Below are 26,674 nucleotides of genomic sequence, written 5' to 3'. Positions count from 1 at the left end.
TTTTTTTTAATATTTATTTTTGAGAGACAGCTGGGGAGGGGCAGAGAGAGAGAGAAACAGAATCTGAAGCAGGCTCCAGGCTCTGAGCCATCAGCACAGAGCCCAACACGGGCTCGAACCCACCAGTCGCAAGATCGTGACCTGAGCCAAAGTTGGACACTTAACCGACTGAACCACCTAGGCGCCCCCCATTATGGTTCTTTTTTTTTTTTTTAACCTTTTATTTTTAAATTGGATAGTAGGCCATCTCTGATTATTTTCATTTTTCAAATGTCAAACCGTGAAAAAAATTTTTTGTTGTTGTTGCATTTTTTTTTCTTTTTAAGTTGTTTTTTTAAATTTACATCCAAATTAGTTAGCATATAGTGCAACAGTGATTTCAGAAGTAGATTCCTTAGTGCTCCTTACCCATTTAGCCCATCCCCTCTCCCACAACCCCTCCTGTAACCCTCAGTTTGTTCTCCATACTTACGAGTCTCTTCTGTTTTGTCCCCCTCCCTGTTTTTATATTATTTTTGGTTCCCTTCCCTTAAGTTCATCTGTTTTGTCTCTTAAAGTCCTTATATGAGTGAAGTCATATGATATTTGTCTTTCTCTGACTAATTTCGCTTAGCATAATACCCTCCAGTTCTATCCACGTAGTTGCACATGGCAAGATTTCATTCTTTTTGATTGCCGAGTAATACTCCATTGTGTCTGTGTATGTATTACATACATCTTCTTTATCCATTCATCCATCGATGGACATTTGGGCTCTTTCCATACTTGGCTATTGTTGATAGTGCTGCTATTAACATGGAGGTGCATGTGTCCCTTTGAAACAGCACACCTGTATCCCGTGGATAAATGCCTAGTAGTTCAATTGCCAGGTCGTAGGGTAGTTCTATTTTCAGTTTTTTGAGGAACCTCCATAGTGTTTTCCAGAGTGGCTGCACCAGCTTGCATTCCCACCCATTATGGTTCCTAAAGATGTTTTTTCTTTGATAAATCCATAGTCCTCCATTATATTTCTCTATGTCTATAATGAAATGTGTTTCTGATAAATAGATAATACACTTTCTTCCAGAGTATGGCCATTAGTGATCATTATAATTACTAAAAACGATCCTGTGTTTAGGAAACTATTAGAATAAGAGGGCACGGGTTCTTGTCAACTTCTGTAAGCTCTTGTCGCAAGACGGTTAGCATGGGATGGATTGTCTGGAAACCTCTGTGACATTGTTTGAGCTGGGTCCTCACGGGTGGATATTTTTTTTTCTTTTTAAGGTTTATTTATTTTGAGAGAGAGCACGAGCAGGGGTGGGGCAGAGAGAGAGGAAGAGAGAGAGAGAATCTCAAGCAGGCTCCATGCCACCAGCATAGAACCCGACTCGGGGCTCAATCTCACAAACTACGAGATCGTGCTCTGAATAAGTGGAGATTCAGATTTGGTGGTTCTCCTATGGGGCAGGAAGGAAGTGGGTTTGACCCAATCCTTCCTCCGAGTTCCCCGCAGACCTCTGGCTGAAGAGCCCCAAGCGCAGCAGAGAGACTTGGAAACACTTTCTTTGGGAAGAACTCAATTTTAGTTCCAATTCTGCTGCTGCTTCTGACTTTCAGGAATTAATTCAACATTCCTGAGCTTCGCTTTCTTGTTTTTAAAGTGTGGGATTTGGGCTAGATTGTAAAACACCCTTTGGCTCTAGCAAACGTAGTTTTTCGGTAAGAGTCCATTCTAGAATGTATGATACACTTCATTAAGTTCTATTAGAAAAACTTGTAAGAAGTTTTTCTTTCTTTGAGTTTATTTATTTTGGAAGAGAGGGACAGCCAGTTGGTGGCTGGGGGGTGTGCAGAGAGAGTGAGAGACAGAATTTCAAACAGGCTGTGTGCTGTCAGCTCAGAGCCCAACATGGGGCTCGAACTCAGAACTGTGAGATTATGATCTGAGCCAAGAACAGGTGTCGTATGCTTAACTGACTGAGCCACCCAGGAGCCCCCAGGAAGTTTTAATATTATATGCATGGCCGGATATTCCAGATTTAAAAAAAAAAAATCACTTATTTGAGACTTCCCAGCCTAAAATTAGTTTTCAACCAATAAACATCTCTGTCTTTTCATATTGACCTTTAAACTGTTTTGATAGTTTAGGTAATATACTTAATACACAGAAAATACTTTAAATAATGTACTTGTTACAAATAAAAGATTGCCGTAATAAAGAACTGTATAAAGTAAACTGTGAAAGTGCCTTTTCTTCTCTTCTCCTTTCCGTTTGGCCCCTCCTATACCATTTCCTAAGGGGCAACCACAGGTAGTTTGGGGTCTAACCTTTTATGAAGGTGTATACACATAAAACATACCATATATAAATATATTGCTTTTTTAGTTTTTGTAATACTTGTCTAAAAATTGCTTGAGCGTGTTTAGTTTTACCGTCTACTCACTGGGGTGTTACAGTTCTTCAGTAATTGTCCTTAATGTTGCTGATGTTTAAAACCCAGTGAATGTCGTCGGGGCAATCCCTGGTAAGGGTTGAAAGTAGAAAGGTAGAAATCAAATTCCGGATCCCAGTGGTAACAGCTCCTAAAGAAATCACCATCCTCACTGATGGACCCTAAGACTTAAACTGAATACTTGCTATACCACCAAATAGGCCACAATTAAAGTTCTTAAACTTTTTGAAGAACAGAACGTATTAAAGTATTTCAGCAAAATCAGTGGGCAAAACCGTTGAAAATAATATTCCTAAATTGCATGGCTGCAGTCAAGGGCTGCTCAAAATAGTGCTGTGGTTAATAAAGCACCGTGAAAGGGATACAGAACCGTGAGGACATCCACAAAGAGAGCCAGACTGGATGGCTAGAGGTAATCCTGGAGTAATGTGAGAAACTCGTTTGTGCTCACTGAATAATTTTGTGGTGTGATCTTTATACAAATTAAATAAGGAATTAGGAGCTACACACTTAAAATTATTTGTGTGAGCCAAGAGTTTGGGCTCTGGGATCAGATGGACTTAGGGTCAAATCTCCACTTTGCCATTTACTAGCCATGTGACTTTCCCTCTCAAAAGCCTCAAATATCTTCAGATACTGTTAGTAGCTCCCTTAAGGGGTTGCTGTGATTATTCATTGAGAATGACCTATATAAAATGCTTAGCCCAGAGCTGGGTCCTGGGAAGCACACAATTAGTGCTGCCTAAAAAGTGAGCTATGAGACCGTAGTATAATACTTAGTTGTACCTTTTAGGTATACGGGCTATTTCCTTAAGTGAATTGTATGCTTCTGAGGACATAGGCCTTTTCCTAGGTTTTTTATATGTATGTTTCAGAGCGACACATTTGGGGAAGACATAATGAAAAAGCAAGTTGAATAACGTGATACAGACTGAACAAGTGACTTTGAGTTAGTAAACCTTATGACAACATCATCACTGCTTATGAACATACATTTCATGGATTAGTGTTCTTAGAGATCATGAGAAGCAAAAAATACAAGTTCGTATAATGAGTTTTTTTTTCCCCAAAAGCCTTTAAATAGAGAATCTTTAACAAAAATTTTTTTTAACGTTTATTTTTGAGAGAGAGAGGGACACAGAGTATGAGTGGGGAAGGGGCAGAGAGAGGGAGACAGAATCCGAATCAGGCTGCAGGCTCCAAGCGGTCCGCACAGAGCCTGACGCGGGGCTCGAACCCATGAACTGCGAGATCATGACGTGAGCTGAAGTTGGACCCACAACTGACAGCCACCCAGGCTCCCCTAACCCTAAACACAGAGACTCTTGATGTTTAGGTGTTTGGGTGAAACTGTGAACTCAAAGCAGCCAACCAGGTTTCTTCATCGTCTGCAGAGCTCAGTGAGAAAGGAGACCAGTGAAAGGGGGTGTCAGGAAGGGAACATGGAACAGCATCAGCAGGTCAGAATCGGGATCTTGGGAAGTTTTCCTTTTTTCACTCTTTTGAATTAAGACAGATGTTTACAGAATTTGAATTTTGATAGCAATTATTTGTTTGCCACTGAATTACTGTTTCAAATTCTAACCACGGAAAAAGATTTTGAATATCGAAGGCATCACAGTTTTTGGTTTGGATATGGATGATTTGAAAATTGGAGGCGCCCTAAAAGAGCAGAGATGACTTATTTAAATTTAAATCGTTGAAATTAGCTTTAAAAAATGCAGTTCTGCAGTCACACTCGCCACTTTGCCAATGCTTAGTGGCCACATATGCGGTGGGCTACTATATTGGACAGTGCACATTGAAGAACTCGCCCATCACAGGAAATTCTGGTGGACACCTGCTTTTCTAGGACATATGTTGCTGTAGTTTATGCATTATTGTAAAATGAGCAAAAGTATACAAAAGCCAAAGTAGTTGCAGAAGTTCGAGGAAAATAATCAGAGTAATGGGAAATGTTAACGAGGTGGGTAGACCTTTTCTCCCCTTCCTTGATATTTCCCCTTTTTCTGTTTATTGCCAAGCAGAATAATTGGAAAATGGTTCAAAGTAAATGGTTCAAAGTAAATTCTTGCCAAACAAGGTGAACACATGGCCAGACTTTTTTTTTTTATTTTTATTTTTTTACAGTTTGGGTTCTTTAAAAACTCTTACTACCGATCACAAGTATTCTCTCGTTGTGGTTGGATCTTAATCCTACTAAGAAATTGTTTTTTTCCCCCTCCTTCATCTCTGGCTGCCATCTAGTTACATCCACAGCACTGACGTTTCAACCCATTTTTTATAGAACCTAATCTTTCAGTGCCTCCCTGGGTTCTCTCGTTCTTATTGTGGACTTCAGACTCTGGTGATCTGGGTGTATCGAACTTGCAGATCACCATCTTGCTGAATGACCTTGAGAAAGCAATTTAATTTCTCCGAGCCTGTAACAAGGGTAACGTGTCATGATATAGATACCGCCACTTGCATACATCTGGACTAAATGAGAAAATTTATTGAAAGCTCACCACCTTGGCATGTAGTTAAGTCAGATAACAATTAGAGGTGAGGTCACCTGATGCATTATTTTGCCCTTGCCGTGGAGCAAACCGTCCCAGAATTTAGTGGCTTGTGACAGCCACCACCATAATTTCTTATAGGATTCTGCTGGGCGCTTCTGGTCTTGTCCAGGCCTGGCTGACGTTTCATGCAGCGGTGGTCACTCGGCTGGTTCTCTCCGAGGCTGGTTGGTCCTGGCTGGCCTCGCTTGCACATTGAGTGGTGGGCTGGTTGTCTCCTGGAACAATAGAGATGGCTAGACTAACGTGTGTCTCATGGTCCAGCCAAGTTAAAGCTTTCATGGAATACAGAACCCTCAGCAAGAGCCCTTGCTTTCTCCCTGCGTCCTCTCTGTACCCTCCACTCTAGTCTAACTTTTGTATAGTTTGTTGAAGGCGGTCTTTGCTTTCACCCTTGTTTCTTGAAAACAAGCCTCTTTGTCATCTCTGCGTTCTTAGCGCACCCCCAGGACGGTTGAATGAATACCTACGTATAGTTCCGCCTTCGCGGACCATTTCACCTTCTCCTCACCTGCTGATTCTTTGATGTTCATCTTTATGTGCTACCCTACTTCGTGATGTCCATTTGACCTCTTCAACTTTGAGAAGTTTAGAGATGGTTTTTGGTATCGAAAGAAATGTCAGAGTAAAATTCTGTATCGAAACATTTTAGTTAATCTAATTTTCTTGTATCCTTAAATGGATTCTCTTCCGTAAATGCTAAAGTGGCCTTGGAAACCTGCATGGTTTTTTTTAATACTGATCGTCAAACAGGAAAGTTTGGCTTCTTAGTTTCACATATGTTTACGGAGTAAAGTGGCCACTGTGACTTGGTGAGAATATAGGGTGTTTGCTGTCTCCGTTCACTTACATTTATAATAGTATTGGTCTGCACGGTGAGATGTTTTTGTAGGCCAAATAAAGAAACTTTGTCTTTGCATTTCTATTTTTAGTTTAATAGTGCCCCACAAAAAAGATGGAACGCAAGAGTGAGAAAAGGCAGCACTTGCATATACATTGTTCTGCTTCTGCCCACTCTTTCCTTTTCTTCCTTTTTTCGACCTACTAAATGAATAATGATTAACTATTGCTGATTGCGTGTGTGTTCCCTTAAGTTTTACGTAAGTCGTAGTTCAGACTTGATGGAGACTTGAAATCCTAAAGTATAGTAAATGATGCAGTGTGATGCGATGGGGAAGAGAAGAATCCCCAAACGCTCTCAACGGGGCCTCAGGAAAACTACACTTGTAGTCCTGGCTGTGATGACTTACTGGTGGTCTTGGGACCGTTTAACTTCTCTTTGACTCAGGCAGGCGAGTTCGATCATGTTGAAGGTTTCTCTCTAGTTCTGAAGAATCGTGCTGTTTCTACTAGTATAGATCCTCCTGGGATTTAGTAATAAACATAACAGATGAACACAGATGTTTAAAATGAAAGAAATGGATATCCTTATTAGGATATTCCACGCCTACAGGGTTAATAACACGTACTGGGCATATAGAAAAGGTACACTTCGGATTCGTCTTTCGAAATAGGTGCTTGTCAGGTAGGCCTGGCGGAAGGATTAGCAGCATCGAGATGTGCAGAATTGCAGCGGAAGTGAGTGCCAAGTGAGCGTGGCTGGAATGTGGCTCCCTGGGGTGGCTCCAAGGACATCCGGTTTTCCTGGGATTTTCCTTCCTGGTTGGGAAATGTGTCCTCTCACCGGGGTTCATTTGGTGTGCAAATTCCACAAGAAGCGTTAATTTCTCTCTTCTCTAAGGGGCAGGGCACCTCATGCCCCCGCAACGCCCCCAGATGCACAGGCACAGCCTCGCCCTTTGGCGTTGGGCAAAAGAAAGCACCGTGGCGCTTCTGATGGGATTTCTTCTGGTAGGAGTGTTGTGAATCCAGAAAAAAAGGCCGTCTGTCAGTCTGAAGTGTGTTCCGTGTTCACGAGCTATTGTAGGTGCGATTTGAATTTGTTGCCTCACGATGCTTGTGGCTCCTGTACTGGTCAGCTCTGGTCTCGGGCTTCATCTTCCCTCGTGTTCAGAGCTCACTCTCTGCATGGCTCCGTGCTGCCTGCTAAAGTCTCCTCTTCATAAAAGAAACACCCGTCCTGGTCTCCTTCCTGCTTCTCCGGCTCTCCTTTTAGCTCCTCTGCTGAGCCGCTCTGACGTACTCGGGGGAGGGACTTCCTCCCTAAAACTCTCTGTCCCTGGTTCCTGCGACACGTGGTGCTTCTCTTCAGCCTGTTGCTCCCTCGGCTTCTTCTTGGCTTTCTAAACGTGGCTCGACCCTACTTTCGTAAAACTGGCCCACCGTTCCCTTTATTCCTCACAGCCTTTTGTACTTGGGGTGGAACCCAGACGTACTCGGGTACACCTGTAACCCAGGTGTACTTGGGGTGTAACCCGCTCCCCGCATGAGGGATCTGGGCCTCTACGTGCCTCCTGGACGCCACCTTCCCCTGGACCGCCTGGCACGTCCTGCCTGTAAATAGATGCTGCGTCACTTTCTATTGGCGCCTATGTGAGCCGTAAATGCGTATCGTTATTTCCAAGTTTAGGGTAGTTTATGTGTCTGTCTCACTCAAATACGTAGTTTTAATGCTGCCCCTTTTTGGTTCACACGTTTAAGTATTTTCTTTTAGGGTAATAGAGGTGTAGCAGTATAACCAAGATGGGCGAGAAAGGCAGACTGTCCTCCTAGGCTTTGCAGGCAGCAAGAGGAGAGAGTGACCGTAGTCCTGTGGGGCCGTGCTGCGCTACGGCAGATGTGAGTGTGGAGCCCGGCCGCGGGACCCCAGGCACACCTGTCGGGTCAGGCCTCAGAAGTGACGTCTGAGCCGAGAGGTGGGGGAGTGGATAGCAGTTACTAGGCTGAAAGAGTGTGTAAGAAGGGAACAGAACATTAGAATTCATTGCATTCAGACGGAGTTAATGTTCCGTTTGAGTTAACAGAGGAGAATTAATTTGAAGCATATGGAGAGTGCAAATAATAAACCTGGGTTTGCTTTTTGTCTCTGTTGAATTTGTCGCGTGGATGTGGGCACACACCCTTTGTTAAGTGTGCCGAAAGCAAGCCGTGAAGTGGGGGATTGTATTTTTTTTTTTTTAATTTTTTTTTTTCAACGTTTATTTATTTTTGGGACAGAGAGAGACAGAGCATGAACGGGGGAGGGGCAGAGAGAGAGGAAGACACAGAATCGGAAACAGGCTCCAGGCTCTGAGCCATCAGCCCAGAGCCTGACGCGGGGCTCGAACTCACCGACCGCGAGATCGTGACCTGGCTGAAGTCGGACGCTTAACCGACTGCGCCACCCAGGCGCCCCGGGGATTGTATTGTTAATGGGCATTTGGTTATTGGCTGTAGAAACTTATTTGCCAACAGGCATTCTTGCAACAAGTGATTATGCTCTACACAAGCAGGATCCTGTTTTGCTGAGAACGTGCCAAGCTGTTGCCCCTGCTGATGTTACCATTGATGACAGCTTTTCGATGGGCACCTTAGGACAGTTCGATGGGACGAATCACAGTGATTTCCTGTCATTCTTGAACTACTTAAAACCACCATCAGAAAGTGGTAAACATTTGATAGGAAACAAGAGGGATTAACTTTAAAAGGTTTTTGACTAATGAAAATCAAACATCTGCCACAATAAGCAACATTTTTCCGCCGTTAAGCATTGCCGTGCATTTTCCTTGAACCTGTTTCAATCTATAAGTGTGGTTTGGGAAACCCCCCAGATTCTAGTTTACGATATAGTCTTTTGTTGTTCTTATCAGCAAGAGTGCGTTGCTTCACTGAATTGTGGGGAAGATCATGTTGATTGAGATCCTCAGTAAACTATTTTAGGGAAGAAAAAAATCTTCATCAAATTAAATAAAAACACGAACCTTTCATTTACAAATTTAGAGAATCGTTTTGAATAGCCTTTAATTGGTAGTTGTGTGAAATTACTTAGGATAATAGGGGAAAATCAATTATAGTGATAAAGTCTTTCTTAAATATACATTATTTGAAGTATTTTCCTGTGGAAAAAAACCACAAAAAGCTGGGCCAGAGAAAGGTGGTTCCTGCCAGTCGTCTTGCCTCAGAAGGTTTTAACTGAGCTGCTGATCTGACGTCAGATCCACTGTATACACCCCTGACCATGGTCAGCGCAGGCTGCGGAGGCTGTGTTAGTGGTTGGGGGAGTTTTGTGTGTATTTTGTGAAGTACAGAAAGGATTTCATCAGTTTTCACGGTCTTCCAGGATCCAACCTATGTGGACACTCACATCGACTGTTATTAAAGTTCTAGAGACAGATTGAAACTATAGATTTTCTAGTTTGATAGAAAAATCAAGGAGATAAAGAATATGGGGTTTCTTTGAGGATCATTTATTTTTTTTCTTCCAGTGGAAATTAGTTGACATCTGAGCAGTATTTCCTGGAAAGTCACATTACTTTTATAACGAGTCTCCACTTACGAGGGTCAGTGATTGGGAGGTAATAAGTCATGGCGGTAGCCATTCCACTGGTCCTTCTAATACAGTTACAGAAGATTTTTTCTGTCACTTCATACTTAATTGTCTCTGCAGAAGTTAGAGGAGTTTGAAATCCTGAGTAACTTCATCTCAACTTTTTAAAAAATGTCTTCTGACAACAGTGTATATTCAAACCACTGGCCACATCAAGAAGGTAACTGGAGTTTTGCCACTTTTTCATCCTTCTGTCATTTACTGTGTTTAAGAGCCATTAAAATGAGACCGTGTGAAGTGTGTTGGTCGTAAATAAAATGATTGAACCTGGATTAATCATTTTTTTTTCCCTTCAGGATCAGAGATTTGCTCAGACTTCTGTGCTCAGTGAGGTTTCAGTGACGATATTTTGTAAATATTTTGACTTTATTTGTAATGATTAATGAACTGTTACCACTTCATAGGTCTTATCGCAACAACGTCAAGGAAACTGGACCGAGAGCAGCAGGATGAACATATATTAGAAGTAAGCATTTCTTTATTTTAGTTATTTTAAAAATACTATAATTATAAATATCATGGGAAAGAACATTCGTGGTCGCATTAACTAGTCTTCATAATTGTTACTATTTCATTATATTGCCTCCTGGTCATTACTAGAAAGGAAAATAAAGGGGAAACCAAACCTTTGTGAGTGTGGTTCATGTCCCCTTAAATCCCTTTCTATCCCCAGAATACAGGACCGCTCAAATTATTGTGCTTTTCACATGCACAACACACACAGAGCAATCAAATGAAGTGATATTATTGAAATTTCCTTTTCATTTACATGAGATGTATTTCTATAGGCCTTCTACATCTTTTTCCTCAGTATTGTTTTCAGGATTTTTTATGATACTAGGTCTAATTCAACTGTAGCTAGTTTCCAGTTTTTGTTATCGTTATCCTTAAGTAATTGCCTTGTTTTTGCGTTTCAAACTGAATTGTAGAAAGTTTGTGTTTTGTTTTTTAAAAAAATTAAGTTTATTTATTTTGAGAGTGCGTGAGAGAGTGCAGGAGAGGGGCAGAGAGAAGGGGGAAGAGAGAGAGAATCCCAAGCAGGCTCTGCATTGTCAGCGTGGACCCCGACGTGGGGCTCAATCCCACAACCCTGGGACCATGACCTGAGCTGAAACCGAGAGCTGGACGCTAAACTGACCGAGCCACCCAGGTGCCCTGAAAGTCTGTGCTTTTTACTAAAAGTTTGTGCTTTGTAAACATTTCTAAACTAAAAGATTGAAGACTGACAGGGTCTCTTCTGCTAGGCTTCTCATGCTCACAGCTCACTTAAAATGCCTTCTAGTCCCTGAAAGAAGAAACACAGCTTGTCCTTCACTAGTTTGCTGGTAGAGGGTCGGCACTCTGTAGGCGCAGGGATAGGAGTCTGGAGGGGGGCACGTAGTGTCCTGTGGACGGCGGGCCGGATGCGACGGCCCGGAGCCACGGCCTCTAGGCCAGGAGGGGGCTGACAAGAGACGGCACTTGGGGAGGGACGCAGAGCAGACATGTAACCTTTGCTGGCATTTCTGTGTCACACGTTAATAGCCAGTGTTGATGATTGGAGCTAGAGCTGGAAAAGACCCAAGTGCTTGTCGAGTCCTCTGCATGAATCTCCCCTTCTGCCAGTGTGGGTCCTGGGGAAAGTTCTAAGCTGTGATTTGTTATTATTATTTTGATTAATATTTAGCTATCTCTCTTTTTATATTATTGCTGTTCGTAATGCTACCTGCTTAATTTCATTTCATCCCTGGTCCAGTATCCTTCCTTCCTTCCTTTTGTTCCTTCCTGAGAGAGAGAGAGAGAGAGAGAGAGAGAGAGCATGAGCAGGGAGGCGCAGAGGATCCACAGCAGGCTCTGCACTGTCACCACAGAGCCCGATGTGGATTTGAACTCACAGACTGAGAGATGACCTGAGCCACAGTCGGACACTCATCCAACTGAGCCACCCAGGTGCCCCCTTGGTCTGATTTTCTAATTGTCAGGAAAATACGTAGTTTTTATAGCTGTGTAACGTGTGCACATGAATATCCTGTGTAGAAAAGGTGCTTCACAGCCACCATTACAGTTAGTAATTTCTTCGTGTGTTCCATCCAGCCATCGGTGGTACAGGTCCCTTGAATTCGCTTTCCTTCTGATAGAGCAGAGCTTAGAATTTTCATCCAGTCACTACAGTGATTGACAGAAGGGAGAATATGGTTCCTGAAGAAAAGGAACCGGTGGCAATCTGTCCGGAGTGGCAGGTCCCCGGCATGGGGATCGTGCTGGGCCCGTGCCCTGGTCAGAGCTGCATGGGACACCTCCTGGCTGTGTGCCCTACTCCAGAGCCACCTGTTGGTGGCACCTGTCAAAGGCTGGATGGGAGCAAGTGTAAGGTTAGGACTTAGGACTTAGGACTCTGAAGATGATAGTAAGACGTTGGTGGGAAATAAGACTGTAATGGTTTGTTGTTTACATACCTCGTATGTTTTCTGTAGTCCTTGGTGGGGTGTTTGAGGGCCAACGCCGGTGTCGATTGGCCTGTCTTGAAGAGTTTTGCAGTTCCGTGTTAAAAGCTGTGTTACTGGCTGCTGGTTATTGAACCGAAACTTAAAACCATGTTGGTGATGATACTGCAAAACATAGTGCTTGCTTCTATTTCTCTTTAATTTTCTTTCTTTTTCCTAAAGATCATCTGAAAACTGATCCAAAGGAAATGTTTTGGGAGGTTAAAATTAAACAGTAATTGTAACTTTTGTTTTTATTTTGAGAGTGTGAGCAGGTAAATCATGCACTTGATTTTTTTCATTTTTGTTTTCTTTTTAAGCTTGTGTATTTTGATGGGGGGTGGGCAGGGGCAGAGAGAGGGAGAGAGAGAATCCCAAGTAGGCGCTGCACTGACAGTGCAGACTCGAGGCTCGAACTCAAAAACCCATGAGATGGTGACCTGAGCCGAAACCCAGGGGCAGATGCTTAACCGCCTGAGCCACCCAGGTGCCCCAATCATGTACTTAAGGAGAAACAGCTACTTGACTTAAATACTCTTGATGAGTACTATTAGGATATAGTCACATTTTTATAAACAACAGATTTATACTCACCAAGCCTTAAAAAGAAAATGAGTCCCACAAAAACCTGCAGTATACTTTAATATTTTTAAAAATGCATTTCAGTGATTAATTTTGGAGGATGTGGTGAGGGAGCTATTCCTAGGGTTATTGCTTTGAACGTACACACCAAAATAATAGTGGACATCTGATTTCGGGATGAAATTGCGCATATGGAAGCATTCACCAGTCCTCAAGACCTCAGGTTGTTATTTATGTTCTTTTTACTGAAAATATTATGGAATAAGTGGGTTTGGAATGACAGTTTTTATGTCCGCCCTGCTGAATGTGGAGGACTCCTGTGCAGGAACAGGGTCCGACAGAACAAAAGGGCGACGGCTAGTATGAAGAGGCACGTGACTTTGCACATATTTTAAACTGATGATTTTTTTTTTTTAATTTTTTTTTTTCAACGTTTATTTATTTTTGGGACAGAGAGAGACAGAGCATGAACGGGGGAGGGGCAGAGAGAGAGGGAGACACAGAATCGGAAACAGGCTCCAGGCTCTGAGCCATCAGCCCAGAGCCTGACGTGGGGCTCGAACTCACGGACCGCGAGATCGTGACCTGGCTGAAGTCGGACGATTAACCGACTGCGCCACCCAGGTGCCCCTAAACTGATGATTTTTAATGCGGTATGTGGAGATGTGATTTTTAAGGGTAGAGAGTGGATGTTATTCCTAAGAGGACTCCTTATTGAAAAGCAAAATCTCCTTGTAGCTCTTCCATGATTCAAAGAGATGTTGCTGATAGTTTGCCATTTTGGCGACATGCGCATTACAGCTGTGGCAGCCCTGGGACAGGCAGCGTGGTGAGGGGAGAGGCGGGGCTCCTGCTGTGCCTCCTCCTTAGCCCCCGCCTGCTGCCCGGGTCCCTGTCTGAACGGGACACGTCGCCTTGCCTCCTGTTGTCAGGAGAGGAGATGGTGTGCGTCCTAGTGCTGGGTGAGATGCAAAATACAGGTTTAGGCAAAATACAGGTTATCCTCAATTAGGAGGAAGGTAGTCGCTTTTCATGTAGTTCTATTTTTAAAAACCTCTGTCGACCTGTTCCCTTTCACACACAGGTTACCGTGACAGACAATGGTAGCCCCCCCAAGTCAACCATTGCTAGAGTAATTGTAAAAATCCTTGACGAAAATGACAACAAACCCCAGTTCCTACAAAAGTTCTACAAAATCAGACTCCCAGAGCGGGAAAGACCAGAACGAGAAAGAAACTCCAAGCGCGAGCCCATCTATCGTGTTATCGCTACAGACAAAGACGAAGGTCCCAATGCAGAGATCTCTTACAGCATTGAAGATGGAAACGAGCATGGCAAATTTTTCATTGAGCCAAAAACCGGAGTGGTTTCGTCCAAGAAGTTCTCTGGAGCTGGAGAATATGATATCCTTTCAGTGAGTTAAGATCTGGTCTTTGAATTTCTCACATACTTTGACTGTTAATCTGGTCTCACATCACTTCTCTTGGAACTTTTTCTTTCTTCAATAAGTAGCCTCAGTGTTTGTGACCTGACTTTGGGAAATGTGGCTTAGGTTGTCCTCCTCAGCTGTCACTCCAGTTATTACTTACATTGAGTGTGGCATGAAGAGGTTGCTCTTTTTTTTTTTTTTTCTTTTAATGTTTGTTTAATTTTGAGAGAGAGAGACCGTGTGAGCAGGGGAGGGGCAGAGAGATGGGGGAGACCCAGAACCCGAAGCAAGCTCCGGGCTCTGAGCTGTCAGTGCAGAGCCCGACGTGGGGCGCGAACTCCCAGACCACGAGATCCTGACCTGAGCTGAAGTCGGATGCCGAACACCGACTGAGCCACCCAGGCGCCCTGAGAGGTTGCTCTTTTTAATCAAACCTTAAACATGGGGAATACACAAATACAGATACTGTTTGAAATTAACTTAGTTTAAGACCAAACTGATCTGTGCTTCACTTATGGATGTAACTTCTAATTTGCTCCTTTTATCCCCTCTGCTTACATTTTATAGATTAAGGCAGTTGATAATGGTCGCCCCCAAAAGTCGTCAACCACGCGACTCCACATTGAATGGATTTCCAAACCCAAACCATCCCTGGAGCCGATTTCATTTGAAGAACCGTTTTTTACCTTTACTGTCATGGAAAGTGACCCGGTTGCTCACATGATTGGAGTGATATCTGTGGAGCCTCCTGGCACGCCTCTTTGGTTTGATATCATTGGTAAGCATGGCTCAGAGTTTTCATTGTCCGTGTGTGGGTTACACTGAGGAGAACGTGTCTTTGATTTATTTCTGTCTTTGAGAACCTGTCTCTTTTTCTGATTTTTGTGTCCATCTCAGGACTTAAAATTGGGAGCAAGAGCCAGAAGTGGGGAATTTGTCTTAAATTGCAGTATTTTGATTGCAAATGTGTTACAATATCCAGCACGTACTCACCTTGTTTAAAATAGGTGCTGTGTATCATGAGCCTAAAAATAAGGTTTTCAGAAGTGCATCAAAGAGTTAGAAATCTGAATGTTTTTGGTTCAAAAGCACAGCTTCTTGATTTTCCTTCTTGATACATAACATGGCACATGGCTATTTTTAGCGAATATGGTTTGAATGCTTAAAATAACTGCCTGCTTGACTGTCTCAGGTCAGGCAGTATTTTATAGGGAATAAGCTTACAAATTTTATTTGTATGACTTAACAATGATAGTGCCAACTATGGCCTTTTTAAGTTTGACTTTACCACACTTTGGGAATGTGGGAAGCAGGGTTCACTAGATGAAATAACCCTGTAATAAAAATGACATGCCTAGGTCAGTTTTCCTTTTTCTCGGCCATTTAGGTTAGACCTAGAACGTGTTACCTTATTCTGACATACTTAAAAAAAGAAAATCGCATTAAACTTTGACATCTTAGGTTTTTAAGTGCTGTTTCTTCACATTACCTTAATCACAAAGATACTTAAAAGCAAAAGTACGTATTGCAACTCCTCTCCAGTTGGATCTTTATATTGCTTTTTCCCCTCTTCTGTCCTTTAGCCACCCTCCGTACCCCAAATGCTACTTCAGTGGGTTGAAGCCGATGGGACTAGGCTGCCAGGGCCACAGGGCGAGGGGGGTACAGGCTTTTTACCTCTTTAATTTTCCACACTAGACTGTCAAGCTCTTTTCCCAGTTTGGGTCATTGTATGAAATTGTTGATGTCATCAACACCTATGAAACCGTTATTTTTTATTTATTTATTTAAAAAAAAATTTTTTTTTTTTTAACGTTTATTTATTTTTGAGACAGAGACAAAGCATGAACAGGGGAGGGTCAGAGAGAGGGAGACACAGAATCTGAAAAAGGCTCCAGGCTCTGAGCTGTCAGCACAGAGCCCGACGCGGGGCTCGAACTCACGGACCGCGAGATCATGACCTGAGCCGAAGTCGGCCGCTTAACCGGCTGAGCCACCCAGGCGCCCCTTTATTTATTTTTTTAAGTTTATTTATTGATTCTGAGAGAGAGAGAGCCAGCAGCAGGGGGAGGGCAGAGAGGGAGAGAGAGAATCCCACGCAGGCTCCACACCATTACGCGCAAAGCCCGACGTGGGGCTCCAGCTCCCGAGCCGTGAGGTCATGACTGAGCTGAAAACCCAAGAGCCGGACACTTCGCCGCCCCAGCCACCCGGGCCCCCCAGCCGTTACTTTAGTTTTAAAGAAAAGGATTATGTTTGTAACTAACCGTGGTCAAAATAGTGTGTGTGCTGTCTGTTAACTCCTGTCATGCTTGCAGACGAGCAGGCTGCGGCTGTGCCGTGTGTAACTGCCCCGTGTAACACTGACTGCGCTTGGAACTGGTTTGATTGACTGCTGCTCCTTGTTCTGTGCTTGCCTCCCACGCTCGCTTGCTTCTGTTTGGCCGTGCCAGGCGACACACTTGCTAGAGAAGCGTTTCACGTCTTGCAGGTGACTTGTGACCTGAACTGTACAGCAGAAGGTATCTGCTGAGATCACATAATTTGCCTCAGATTATGAGATCTAAGATCAAAGCGTCAGCTTTTAAAGCCTTGTTTCGTGTCCAGTGACTCTCTCATTGCCCTCTGTTTCCATGGTGTGCGCATGGTCACCCATCCCAGCTGCAGACATGCTGACTTCTGATACATCTCCACATCATCCTTAGTTTCAGGTTTAGCTGAAGATTGTGGCTTTTCTGTGTGTTTCGTTTTGCTTTCTGGTGCGTTTTGTAATAGAACATCATCATGACGTTAAGTCTTTATTTTCATTCCATTTCGCTTCATTGATAAAAGTATCTCAAGTGCAGTGGATTTGAAAAGAGAGTTTTATCTAGGATATAATTGGGAATGCATTTGGATAATGCTCGTAGCACAGAAACTTTTGCTTCCTTAAGCTTTGTGTTTGGCAACAATGGGGAAAGTTTCTTTTCAAGTATGTAAGAGCCAGGACTAATTGACATTAACTGCCATTATTTTTTCCAGAGTTAACATTTGTTTTGAATAGTTGATTTATTAGGGCAGTTCGTTCAAGTGTCACAATTTTTGTGTGTGTGGTTAAACGTTTAAATAGCCGATTTTGGTTAGTAAGTGATGCTTTGTATAGCTACTGAGGTATATAAATTAAAGACCTATTCAGAACCCCTGAAGGAGCAAATCGAAAGTAATTCATTGGCAATATTAGCAACGTTTTTCTGTTTTCAGAGTTGCTTTCCTCGCAGTTACTAGCTTCCCTTGAAATTAGAGCTCAACTTTGCATTAGTAAGCATTGTCTTTCTAGTTGGCCCATCTTTTCTTGTCTTTCAAAATGAAAGCTCCTTGGAATCACCTTGATCAATATCAGAAGTGTTTTGGTTTTTTCCCCCCTGTCATTCACAAGTAGAAAGCCACAAAATAAATGACAGAATTTCATCCTATGACCTACCTGTTGTTACTTTTCTGTATGTCCTAATTTAACCTAGGTGGCAACTATGACAGTCACTTTGATGTTGACAAGGGCACCGGAACGATCGTTGTTGCCAAACCTCTTGATGCAGAACAGAAATCAAACTATAACCTCACAGTCGAAGCCACAGACGGAACCACCACCATACTTACACAGGTAGGTGACTTAGTAAGGATGCGTTTGTCAGAGGAAGATTAGTATGACCTTGTGATATCCGGGGCCTGGGGGCGGTATGGGCAGTTGATTCTGCCCTCGGAGGCTCACAGAGTTACTGTGTTGTTGTTAGAGTTTCCACATATGCACACCAAGGCTTTGTATTTAGGGAAAGAAAATTAACTGCACGTCTCAGTTTAGGTTTGGCATGTAATTCCCCAGTTTTGGAAATTTTGCAAGAAGACTTAAAAAGCCCCCTTTTAATTATCAAAATCTTTCAATTTTTTGCTGATTTTGAACAATATTAATATAAAATTTATAACTATTGAGGATGAATTCTGCGAGTCATTTTCATTAAAGCTCATTAAAGTGATTGATTATGTCTTAAATCCCTTTTCTCAATTCCCCCACCTTGGCTACTTTAACTAGGGCTGTATAAAATGGTAAAATTGTTGTCATAATTCACTTAACATCTTTATTTGTTCCTATCTGATGATTAAGAGATGGTCAGATTACTGGGAATTCAAATTGAAATGGCAAAAATCCTATAAATTAAGTCTAAATTCTCTTTGATTCTCATTGTGGACTGTTAGAGAATTTGTTAAACACTCGTTATATGGCAGGTTTCTTCTAGAAGCTAAATACTAGGAAACAAAATCCTGCACCTTTGGAGCTTACCTTAGGATTGTAGAAGCTAAGATTTACATACAATCTGCTGTACTCTGAAAGAAGAAGAAATTAAATACTGAATAAAATGCTCCTGAATTCCAGTTTTTTATCTTTATTATTTTTTTAATGTTTTCTTTTTGAGAGGGGAAAAAGGGCATGCGCACGTGTGAGCAGGGGAGGGGCAGAGAGAGAGGGAGACACAGAATCTGAAGGAGGCTCCAGGCTCCGAGCTGTCAGGATAGAGCCCAATGCAGGGCTCAAAGTCACAAACTCTGAGATCCGTGACCTGAGCTAAAGTTGGAGCTTAACCAACTTGAGCCACCCAGGCTCCCCAGCCAATTTTTTTTTTTATCTTAAATTATACTAATTTAAATCTGATATGAGACAGATCATCTGTCAAATCATCTAGTAGGATTGAAGACTAAAAGTCTGAGATGTGTTTTCAACTAATAAGTGAGTAGATAATTTAGAGCCAGTTATGAAAAGGCCTTATTCATTTCTCTAAATGCTTGTGGTTTTTAGTGTATTTGCAACTGACATATGTACCATGCTTTGGGGTCATTTTGAGATTGTCATGTAAACGTTTCAGCACAGTATTAAAATTTCATTTTTGTCAGTAACTGTTCCCATTTTAGAAGTTAGGCTTTAGAGCATGAACATGAGAATAAAAATATCAAGAATTGTAATAAATTTAACAGGATAAATTTTGAAAGGCTCAAAGAGTATAACTTTATGTGGACCAGCTCAAATAATCAACTAGCCAGAAATCTAGCAAAAGGAACTAAATGGCTCTCTGTGCCAGGCGTTCTCATTAATGAAGATGCTCTGTTTACCTGTAGGATTTACCACTTACGACATAGGTGAGTAATTAGCAGAGGGCTCCTCCCCCAATAATTGTAGTGTTAGCTAGGACAGTCAAAAGCTTAGTGTGAAATGTGGTGCAGGTTGATTGAAATATCACATAGATCCTGGCAAATAGATTCTAGTGTTTTGAGGGATGCAGAATGTCTTCAGTTTCAGTCTTTCATTTATACTTCTGTAAGTTATTTTGAGTCATTTTCAGGGGGTCTCGGTAATATTCTAATGAAATTGCCGGCGGGGAGAGGTAGTCAGAATATTAGTGGTTACAGAGCCCACGCTGACCTGTTAAAGTGTGAGACAGAGGGGACGGTCAGTAATTAGGTTTACATTTCCATGTGGGGCAGATGACAGGGAGATAGGAGTGTGAGTGAGAACACAGCAGCAGATACCATCTGAAGAGCATCACCGAGATCAGAACCAGGTTGATAAGGTACCAGAAACACAGCCCAGTAGATTCAGGTTTGTAGGTAAAAGTCCGGAACCAACAGGGTGAGTTTTGCTGCATTGAGGTCAATAGCCAAGGGCAAATCGGAGATTTGGGGATTTGGGGAAGATTTGGAGATGTGGGGTTAAGCCATAGTGAGTACATCATTAGCAGAGGTGGGTGGTGGTGGGGGGCGGGTCACAGTGTAACCCCCAGTACCTTCTGGAAACAGCACTGCTCCATGCTTTCCTGTCCTGCCATTTTCTGCTTTGGATGCTGATGGGTATTGATTCAAGTCACTTTGCTTTATCTGGTGTCTCGAGGTAACTTAACAAAATCCAGTTAAGGCTTTTTCTTTTCTTCAAAACAGCTTTGCTTTCATGTTTTCTTACGGTTTCTTTCAAGCATCGGTCAACATTATGCTCAGGTCATTTGGTTGAATCTCTTAACCCTATCCATTAGCAAGTGGCTAAAACCCTTTGTGTTTCCCTTTTCTTACCTGGAAACTGGGCATCGTGATTTTGTCCTCATAGGCACTTCTGAGGGGTGAGTGAGGTAGCACACGGGGTGCTTGTGCTTGAAGCCCCTGGAACCAGTTGCCCTTGTGCGCCCACAGAGCACTCGCTATTGCGTATCAGCACTGGTTTGGACTCTTTTCCCCACTTGACACCTGAGTCATCTCCCTGTCCCCATTCTCCATCCCTGCGATTCATCTTGCTCTGCTAGAATAGTCTGCCAGTTGAGAAGAGGAGGTAAAGGTGAATTTCCTCCCAACAAATAGTTCAAAGCACACGGGAGTTTTTGTTCTCAAGGCTCTGCATACTGGATCCTCCCTTCTCCCTTCTCCTTTACCATCTCTTAGTTCAATGTCCTTCTCTCCAGTCTCCAGAAGCCAAGATGTGTGATGCTATTACTTGCCTTCACGTCTGACCAAGGCGTTCCCCCCCAATCCCAGTATACATTGATCATCTACGCAAGCCAAGGCTTACCTCCTCCTTAAAAGCTTTCAAATGTCCCACACCATCTCTGGACTCCTAAAAAGTTATTTGATAACTTACCTGATAATATGTGGCTTTGTATGCGTAAGACATTTCATGCGGAGGTTGAAAGCTACCCAGGGCAGAGGCTGTTGCACATATATTTGCCCCCCAGTGTTGTGTAGGTGAGTGCCGAGTGTATAAGGGCCCTGCGGCCATGTTTCAGTGGAGTTGCTGTATCAAAAATGGTTGTTAACTGGGGCACCTGGGTGGCTCAGTTGGTTAAGCGTCTGACTCCGGCTCAGGTCATGATCTCACAGTTCCTGGGTTCAAGCCCTGCGTCAGGCTCTGTGCCGACAGCTTGGAGCCTGGAACCTGCTTGATTCTGTCTCTATCTCTCTCTCTCTCTCTCTCTCTGCCCTGCCCCCCTTGTACTCTGTCTCTGTTTTTCTCTCAAAAGTAAATAAACATTAAAAAAAATTAAAAAAAAAAGGTTGTTACTTTAGCTGTTCTATTTAGTTGTGATTAATTGACTTTAGAGCAGAAGTAAAGCACCTCTGCCCAACACTAACTTCGTTAGAAAAATAATACATAAATTTATAGTGGAAATGAATATATAATGGTTTAACTTAGAGAAATTATAACCATCTCTTCTGGATCATCACTGACCTTTGAAAAATGATCTGTAATTTTCAATGTTTACATAACTTTCACGTAAAATCTTTCTGTGGTTTAGTGAATGCATATCTTAAGTATATAAAGTTTAATGTTACAAGTCCATCAGTGATGTTGTAGGGTTTTATGAGAGCACTGGTGTAGTTTCCATGGAAAGACCTCTAGTTCACATGCCTGCACCAGTGTGCTTAATAAAAACCTTTGCATTCCCGGGACTTTGTCCTACTGTGCCATTTGGACTAGTGAACCTCTTTATACAGGCTAATGAAGCTCAGATTTCTTGGTCGTAACTAAACCATCTTATTATAATTGGTACTGATTTGCACTATGCCTTATCCACACACATCTTTTCAATCTGAAAAGTAATCCTCTTACTGTTAAAGTAAAAAAAAAATAGTTTTAATTCAGCTTAGGACTAAGTTTTTTTTAATATTGGCTTTTTTTCCCTCTAAGGTTTTTATTCTAGGATGACTTTTTTTTTTTTTTTTTTTAAGAGAAAGAGTGCGAGAGTATAAGTGGGGCAGGGGCAGAGAAAGAGGGAGAGAGAATCCCAAGCAGGTCCCATGCCCACTGCAGAGCCCACAGGGCTCGATCCCATGACCGTGAGATCATGACCCAAGCTGAAGTCAAGAGTCAGATATATAACAGACTGGACCACCTAGGTGCCCCTGTGCTGACATATTTAAGAGAGTGTATCTTTTCAGTGTCCTTAAATTTTTTTTAGGAAATGAGTGTGTTTCCTATTTATATGTAAGTTTTATGGTCACAAAAATGTAATGAAGATTTTAAAGCACATTTCTAATTTATCAATAGCAATTTGGAGTCCTAAAGATTAGAATGAGAAATTTAAATACTAGGAATCATCTAAAAAATAAATAGATCAACACAGTAATCATCCAGTATCGTACTCTCCTCATTAGTGTGGTGGTTGCAGATTCAAATCTGATACAAGAAATTAGCCTTCTGTAAATCCTGCTCAAGTAAATTCTTGGTTACTCTTCCATGACTACTCTAGAAATATCTCTCTAGTGGTGACCTAAGAGAAATTAAGTATTCAGTCAGAAAGAAGTGTGTGAAAGGTGTTACATATGCCCTCCAAAGTTACTCTCAAGAATTTAGAGAGGTGTTCATTATCTTGCTCATACAGGTAAGAAGCAATGAAAAATTTTAAGGATTTTTTTTTTTTATTCTAGGTTTTTGTTTTTATTTCCCAATTTTGTATTTCATTTTGCTAAATCCGTTTTTTTCCCCATTGTGCACCTGATTTTTCCCCTTGATTCTATAAATATTAAAATATTATAATTAGGGATATTATAATGGGTCTTTTTGGTCATTATAGGTATTCATCAAAGTAATAGATACAAATGACCATCGTCCTCAATTTTCTACATCAAAATATGAAGTTGTTATTCCTGAAGACACAGTGCCAGAAACGGAAATTCTGCAAATCAGTGCTGTGGATAAGGATGAAAAAAACAAGCTCATCTATACACTGCAGAGCAGCATTGATCCATTGAGTCTCAAGAAATTTCGTCTTGATCCTGCGACAGGCTCTCTCTATACTTCTGAAACACTTGATCATGAAGCCATCCACCAACATGTTCTTACCGTCATGGTACGGCTTTCTTCTCATCCTTTGGCCAGTATTTGGTTTCTGAAAGGTCTCCTGTGTTTAAGAGTGATTTTTAATCCCATATAGGGGACCCGGGGGGGCCCGGGCCCCCGCGCACACACACGCAGACACACAGGAATGATAATGTATTGAATCTTTCAGGTACGGGATCAAGATGTTCCTGTGAAGCGCAACTTTGCACGGATTATTGTCAATGTCAGTGACACCAATGACCATGCCCCCTGGTTCACAAGTTCCTCCTATGAAGGGAGGGTTTATGAATCTGCAGCTATTGGCTCAGTAGTGTTGCAGGTTACAGCTCTGGACAAGGACAAAGGGAAGAACGCTGAAGTGCTGTACTCGATCGAATCAGGTAATTTTGGAGCCCTCAGTATGTTAACTTTAAAAAGTACATTTCTTTTCCAAAATTTCACATGTAGAAACATTTCTGTGTGTCACTGTAAAAATGGCTTAAATTGATCTTCAGCTACCATTTTACATATTAGGAGAAAGAAGCCTCTTTAGAAAGCAAGGTGAGACTCGTGAGACTCGTGAGACTCCTACATTCCAATAAAGAGATTCACATTCTTAGCATGATTCAAGGCTCTGAGAAGTCTTGCAGTGAAGAAAACCGGTCCAGTTCCTTATTTCCACAATGTTGTAACCATACGACATTTTCCTCCATAAGACTTATTAACTCTGAAACATTGTTAGGAAACCACTGGCCTTAGTAATTTAACTTTTCGCCAGGGAGTATTTTCTCTTGGGCAGAGCAGGAAATTCCACAACAAGAGTGCTGGTGTCCTGCCTCTGCTTACCCCTTCCAGGGTTAGTTTTTCTGCCCCTGTCCTCCACCTTTTACAGTTGAGTTTCCTTCATGGAATTAGGTTGTTGCAATAGGGCCCAGGGTGGCGATTTGGACTGGAAACGTTGAAAAGCCCAAGGAGCCTGCTGGAATTGGGCAAGGAAGGCCAACTGAACTGTCGGTGTGGACCTTTCTTCTAGGTGTGGCAGGGCAAGAAATCCAGGGTCTTGCTGGTGGACACAAGGAGGATCACCCAGAAATAGTTGTACCAAAGTGAAATATTTTGTTCTCTGTTCTCTTTTATGATGCTATCCGGTCTTTCATTTATTCATTCCATGGGTGCCGCGCTAGGAACTTGATAGGTAGAGGCTATCACTGCTCCACAAATGTATGTTCATGGCAAAGGAAAGCCCCTGATTGACACAGGGATCTGCTTTAGGGTATATGTTTTGTACTGTCAGAATTCATCTTGCTTTGGAACTTTCCCTCCTGCCAAATACAATGAGTAAGTGATTAAGTATCAAGAAGGCAGCTTCCATTTTTTCCATGTTTCTCAAGGTCATTGTTAGTACAAAGAATATAGTCTCTTTCATTCTTCTCACTCTTTTATAAGTCTGTTCCTCTGCATATTTAGAAATTGTGCATTTCCTAGACATTGGTATTGGTGTAGAGGTATGAATTAACTATAGGTCCTATAATCAAAAGCTGGGTACATGGAGAATAATTTTTTAAAAAATGTGTTTTATGTGGTTAAACTATTTTTACTTCTTAGTATTTTCAAAGCTTCATTTGTTTCCCTGAAAATAACCAAATATAGTCCATTACTTACAAATAAGATCTTATGTGTTGCTCGTAGTTCAAGGTTAAAAATGTAGTGAGTGCCTTGAACAAAGATGAAGGTTTTTCCACGGGGTCAGAAATTTCGTTGTTAAAAAAACAGTGCATTCCCTTTGTGCATGCCTGCGCACTTCAGTAAAATAATTTTCTCACAGACAAACCGCCTGGGTTTGTGTAGGAGAAAATGTTCAACTTTCCCCTTAGCTTTCACATAATTTTCAACAACTGGGTGGTTAAAGTACGATTCTTGGTGCCTCACTAAAGGCTTGTGCATTCTTTAAATGCTTGCGATGACTGATGGGATTACTAATTTGGTATTCCAAGAATGAACTGTATCTCCACTCAAACAGTAGATAATACCAAGGGCCTATTTCAGTGTAGCATTTGAACTTCTTAGAAGATAATTTTTATAGATTTGGTAATATAAAAAGTGTGCTCAAAAATTGTAGGCAGCAGCCACTGTTAAAATGCAGAAGAGTGTGTGTATGAATCTGTTGGAATAGGTGGAAATGTAAAGTGGTCATAACACCTTTAAGTTATTCATATTCACCTTCTCATTTGTCAGGTAACATTTAACAAAGTTCAGAAAACTAGTTACAAATTCAGGCTGTAACACTGCATGTTTAATTAGCAGCAATTCATTGAGCAAAAAGTTTGGTCTCATTAGGAGTCTTCAGGGAAAAAGGAATTAATTAAAGGATATTTTCAGTAACAACTGACTTAACGTGTTCAGAGACATCAGCGCCCTATTCTGGACCGTGTTTGTGTGTGTGTGTGTGTGTTTCTTTTTTTTAAGTAGATTATTATAACTGCCATAATGCCTGGAAATAGAAGATACTCTGTAAATATCCTTATTGACAGAATTGATTTTCTTCCTCAAACTTAGGTTAAATAGAAGTGCAATTGCAACTGTATGTTTCACACTTGAGGCTGCCATCCTGTTGGGCAGTCAGCACTTTACTGAGGGTCCACAGCGTGTCCACCGTAGGAAGAAAGATTTCTGTGCACAGCTCTCTGACATTTCTTTTGGGGTGTATGTGTGTAATACAGTCATAGCTAATGTGCCCAAATTCACATGTTTGTCCAGATAATTGCCTACTTCAAACACAACAATCCAGGGCTACACGGAAATCACCAATATCTCCAGCTAAAGTGAATGACTTAAGCCCCCAACCTAGGAAAGAGTTCCACCACTGCCCTGTTAATTTCTTGACAAATAACATGCGTGTATTTCTGCATTTGATGAATTGTACCCATTAGTGGATCAGACGGGCATGTTTAAGCCACTCAGCTGCCCCGCAGTGGTTTTCCACATAAGTATGTTGCTTTCCCATCTGCAAATCTGATGATTCCTTCCATACCGTATATGTATGTCGGAAACCCACTGTTAACTGGCTAGCTGGGTTCCTGTTTAACCTTCCTGTTAAGATACTTCTGGTAGTAATGTTTCTGAATTTTATATACTGATTAAAAAAATTTCTTTTAATGTTTATTTATTTTTGAGAAAGCGTGAGTGGGGGAGGAACAGAGAGAGAGGGAGACACAGAATCCGAAGCAGGCTCCAGGCTCTGAGCTGTCAGCACAGAGCCTGACGTGGGGCTCGAACTCCCTAACCGTGAGATCATGACCTGAGCCAAAGCTAGACGCTCCACCAACTAAGCCACCCAGGTGCCCCTATATACTGATAAAAATTTTTATCAGAAATTTCCATTTAGTATGTGTTGCTTTTGTCAAAATGTACTTCAGAATGTAGTGCTTAATCCAACACGTGGTTATTGGTAGTGATAGAAGTAAACTGCAGAAAGACAGAACCAAGTAAAAATATAAATATAGTGCTTTGATGAATGTATTGATATTTTTCAGGCTTCTGGTCCACCCATTTGGTATTTAATTTATCTTTCCATCCATACATAGAAGTTGTGTCATTCATCAAATATTTACATAGGACATAGGATATGTCTCTGTGTGTCAGGTATTCTTTTTAGGCACAGGTGATAAAAGAATATATAAAACAAGCCATGCTTAAATTGGGCTTACATTCTAGTGGAAGAACGGATAAGAAGGTTGCAATATGTGTTATAAAGAAAAAACAGGATAAGAGAATAAAACAGCCATTCTGATTAGGGAGGTAAAGGAAGGCTTCACCACATTCTCTAAGCAGAAGGGTATTTGGGTAAAACCTGGATGGATGGATGGATGGATGGATGGATGGATGGATGGATGGATGG

At 41.8% G+C, this 26,674-nt stretch overlaps 1 protein-coding gene across 10 annotated transcripts in view; it reads left to right on the top strand.

The window, feature by feature from the left end:
- FAT1 (FAT atypical cadherin 1) overlaps positions 1-26,674 on the top strand; it is a 135,024-nt gene that overhangs the window by 72,817 nt on the left and 35,533 nt on the right. For all 10 annotated transcript variants that reach the window (XR_005794948.1, XM_040490016.1, XM_040490013.1 and 7 more), the window contains 6 exons: positions 9,884-9,945; positions 13,608-13,937; positions 14,520-14,730; positions 17,450-17,589; positions 22,532-22,807; positions 22,967-23,177. Coding sequence is in view for 9 of the 10 variants with exons in the window: in XM_040490016.1 (XP_040345950.1) it covers positions 9,884-9,945; positions 13,608-13,937; positions 14,520-14,730; positions 17,450-17,589; positions 22,532-22,807; positions 22,967-23,177 (1,230 nt within the window). In the remaining variant the exon portion in view is untranslated. The remainder of the gene's footprint in view (positions 1-9,883; positions 9,946-13,607; positions 13,938-14,519; positions 14,731-17,449; positions 17,590-22,531; positions 22,808-22,966; positions 23,178-26,674) is intronic.

The sequence above is a fragment of the Herpailurus yagouaroundi genome, unplaced genomic scaffold, assembly GCF_014898765.1.
Source record: "Herpailurus yagouaroundi ecotype Mexico unplaced genomic scaffold, PumYag 181, whole genome shotgun sequence".
In the NCBI taxonomy this organism is placed as follows: domain Eukaryota; kingdom Metazoa; phylum Chordata; class Mammalia; order Carnivora; family Felidae; genus Herpailurus; species Herpailurus yagouaroundi.
Note: the sequence above shows the minus strand (reverse complement) of the source record. Positions and strands in the feature narration are given on the sequence as shown.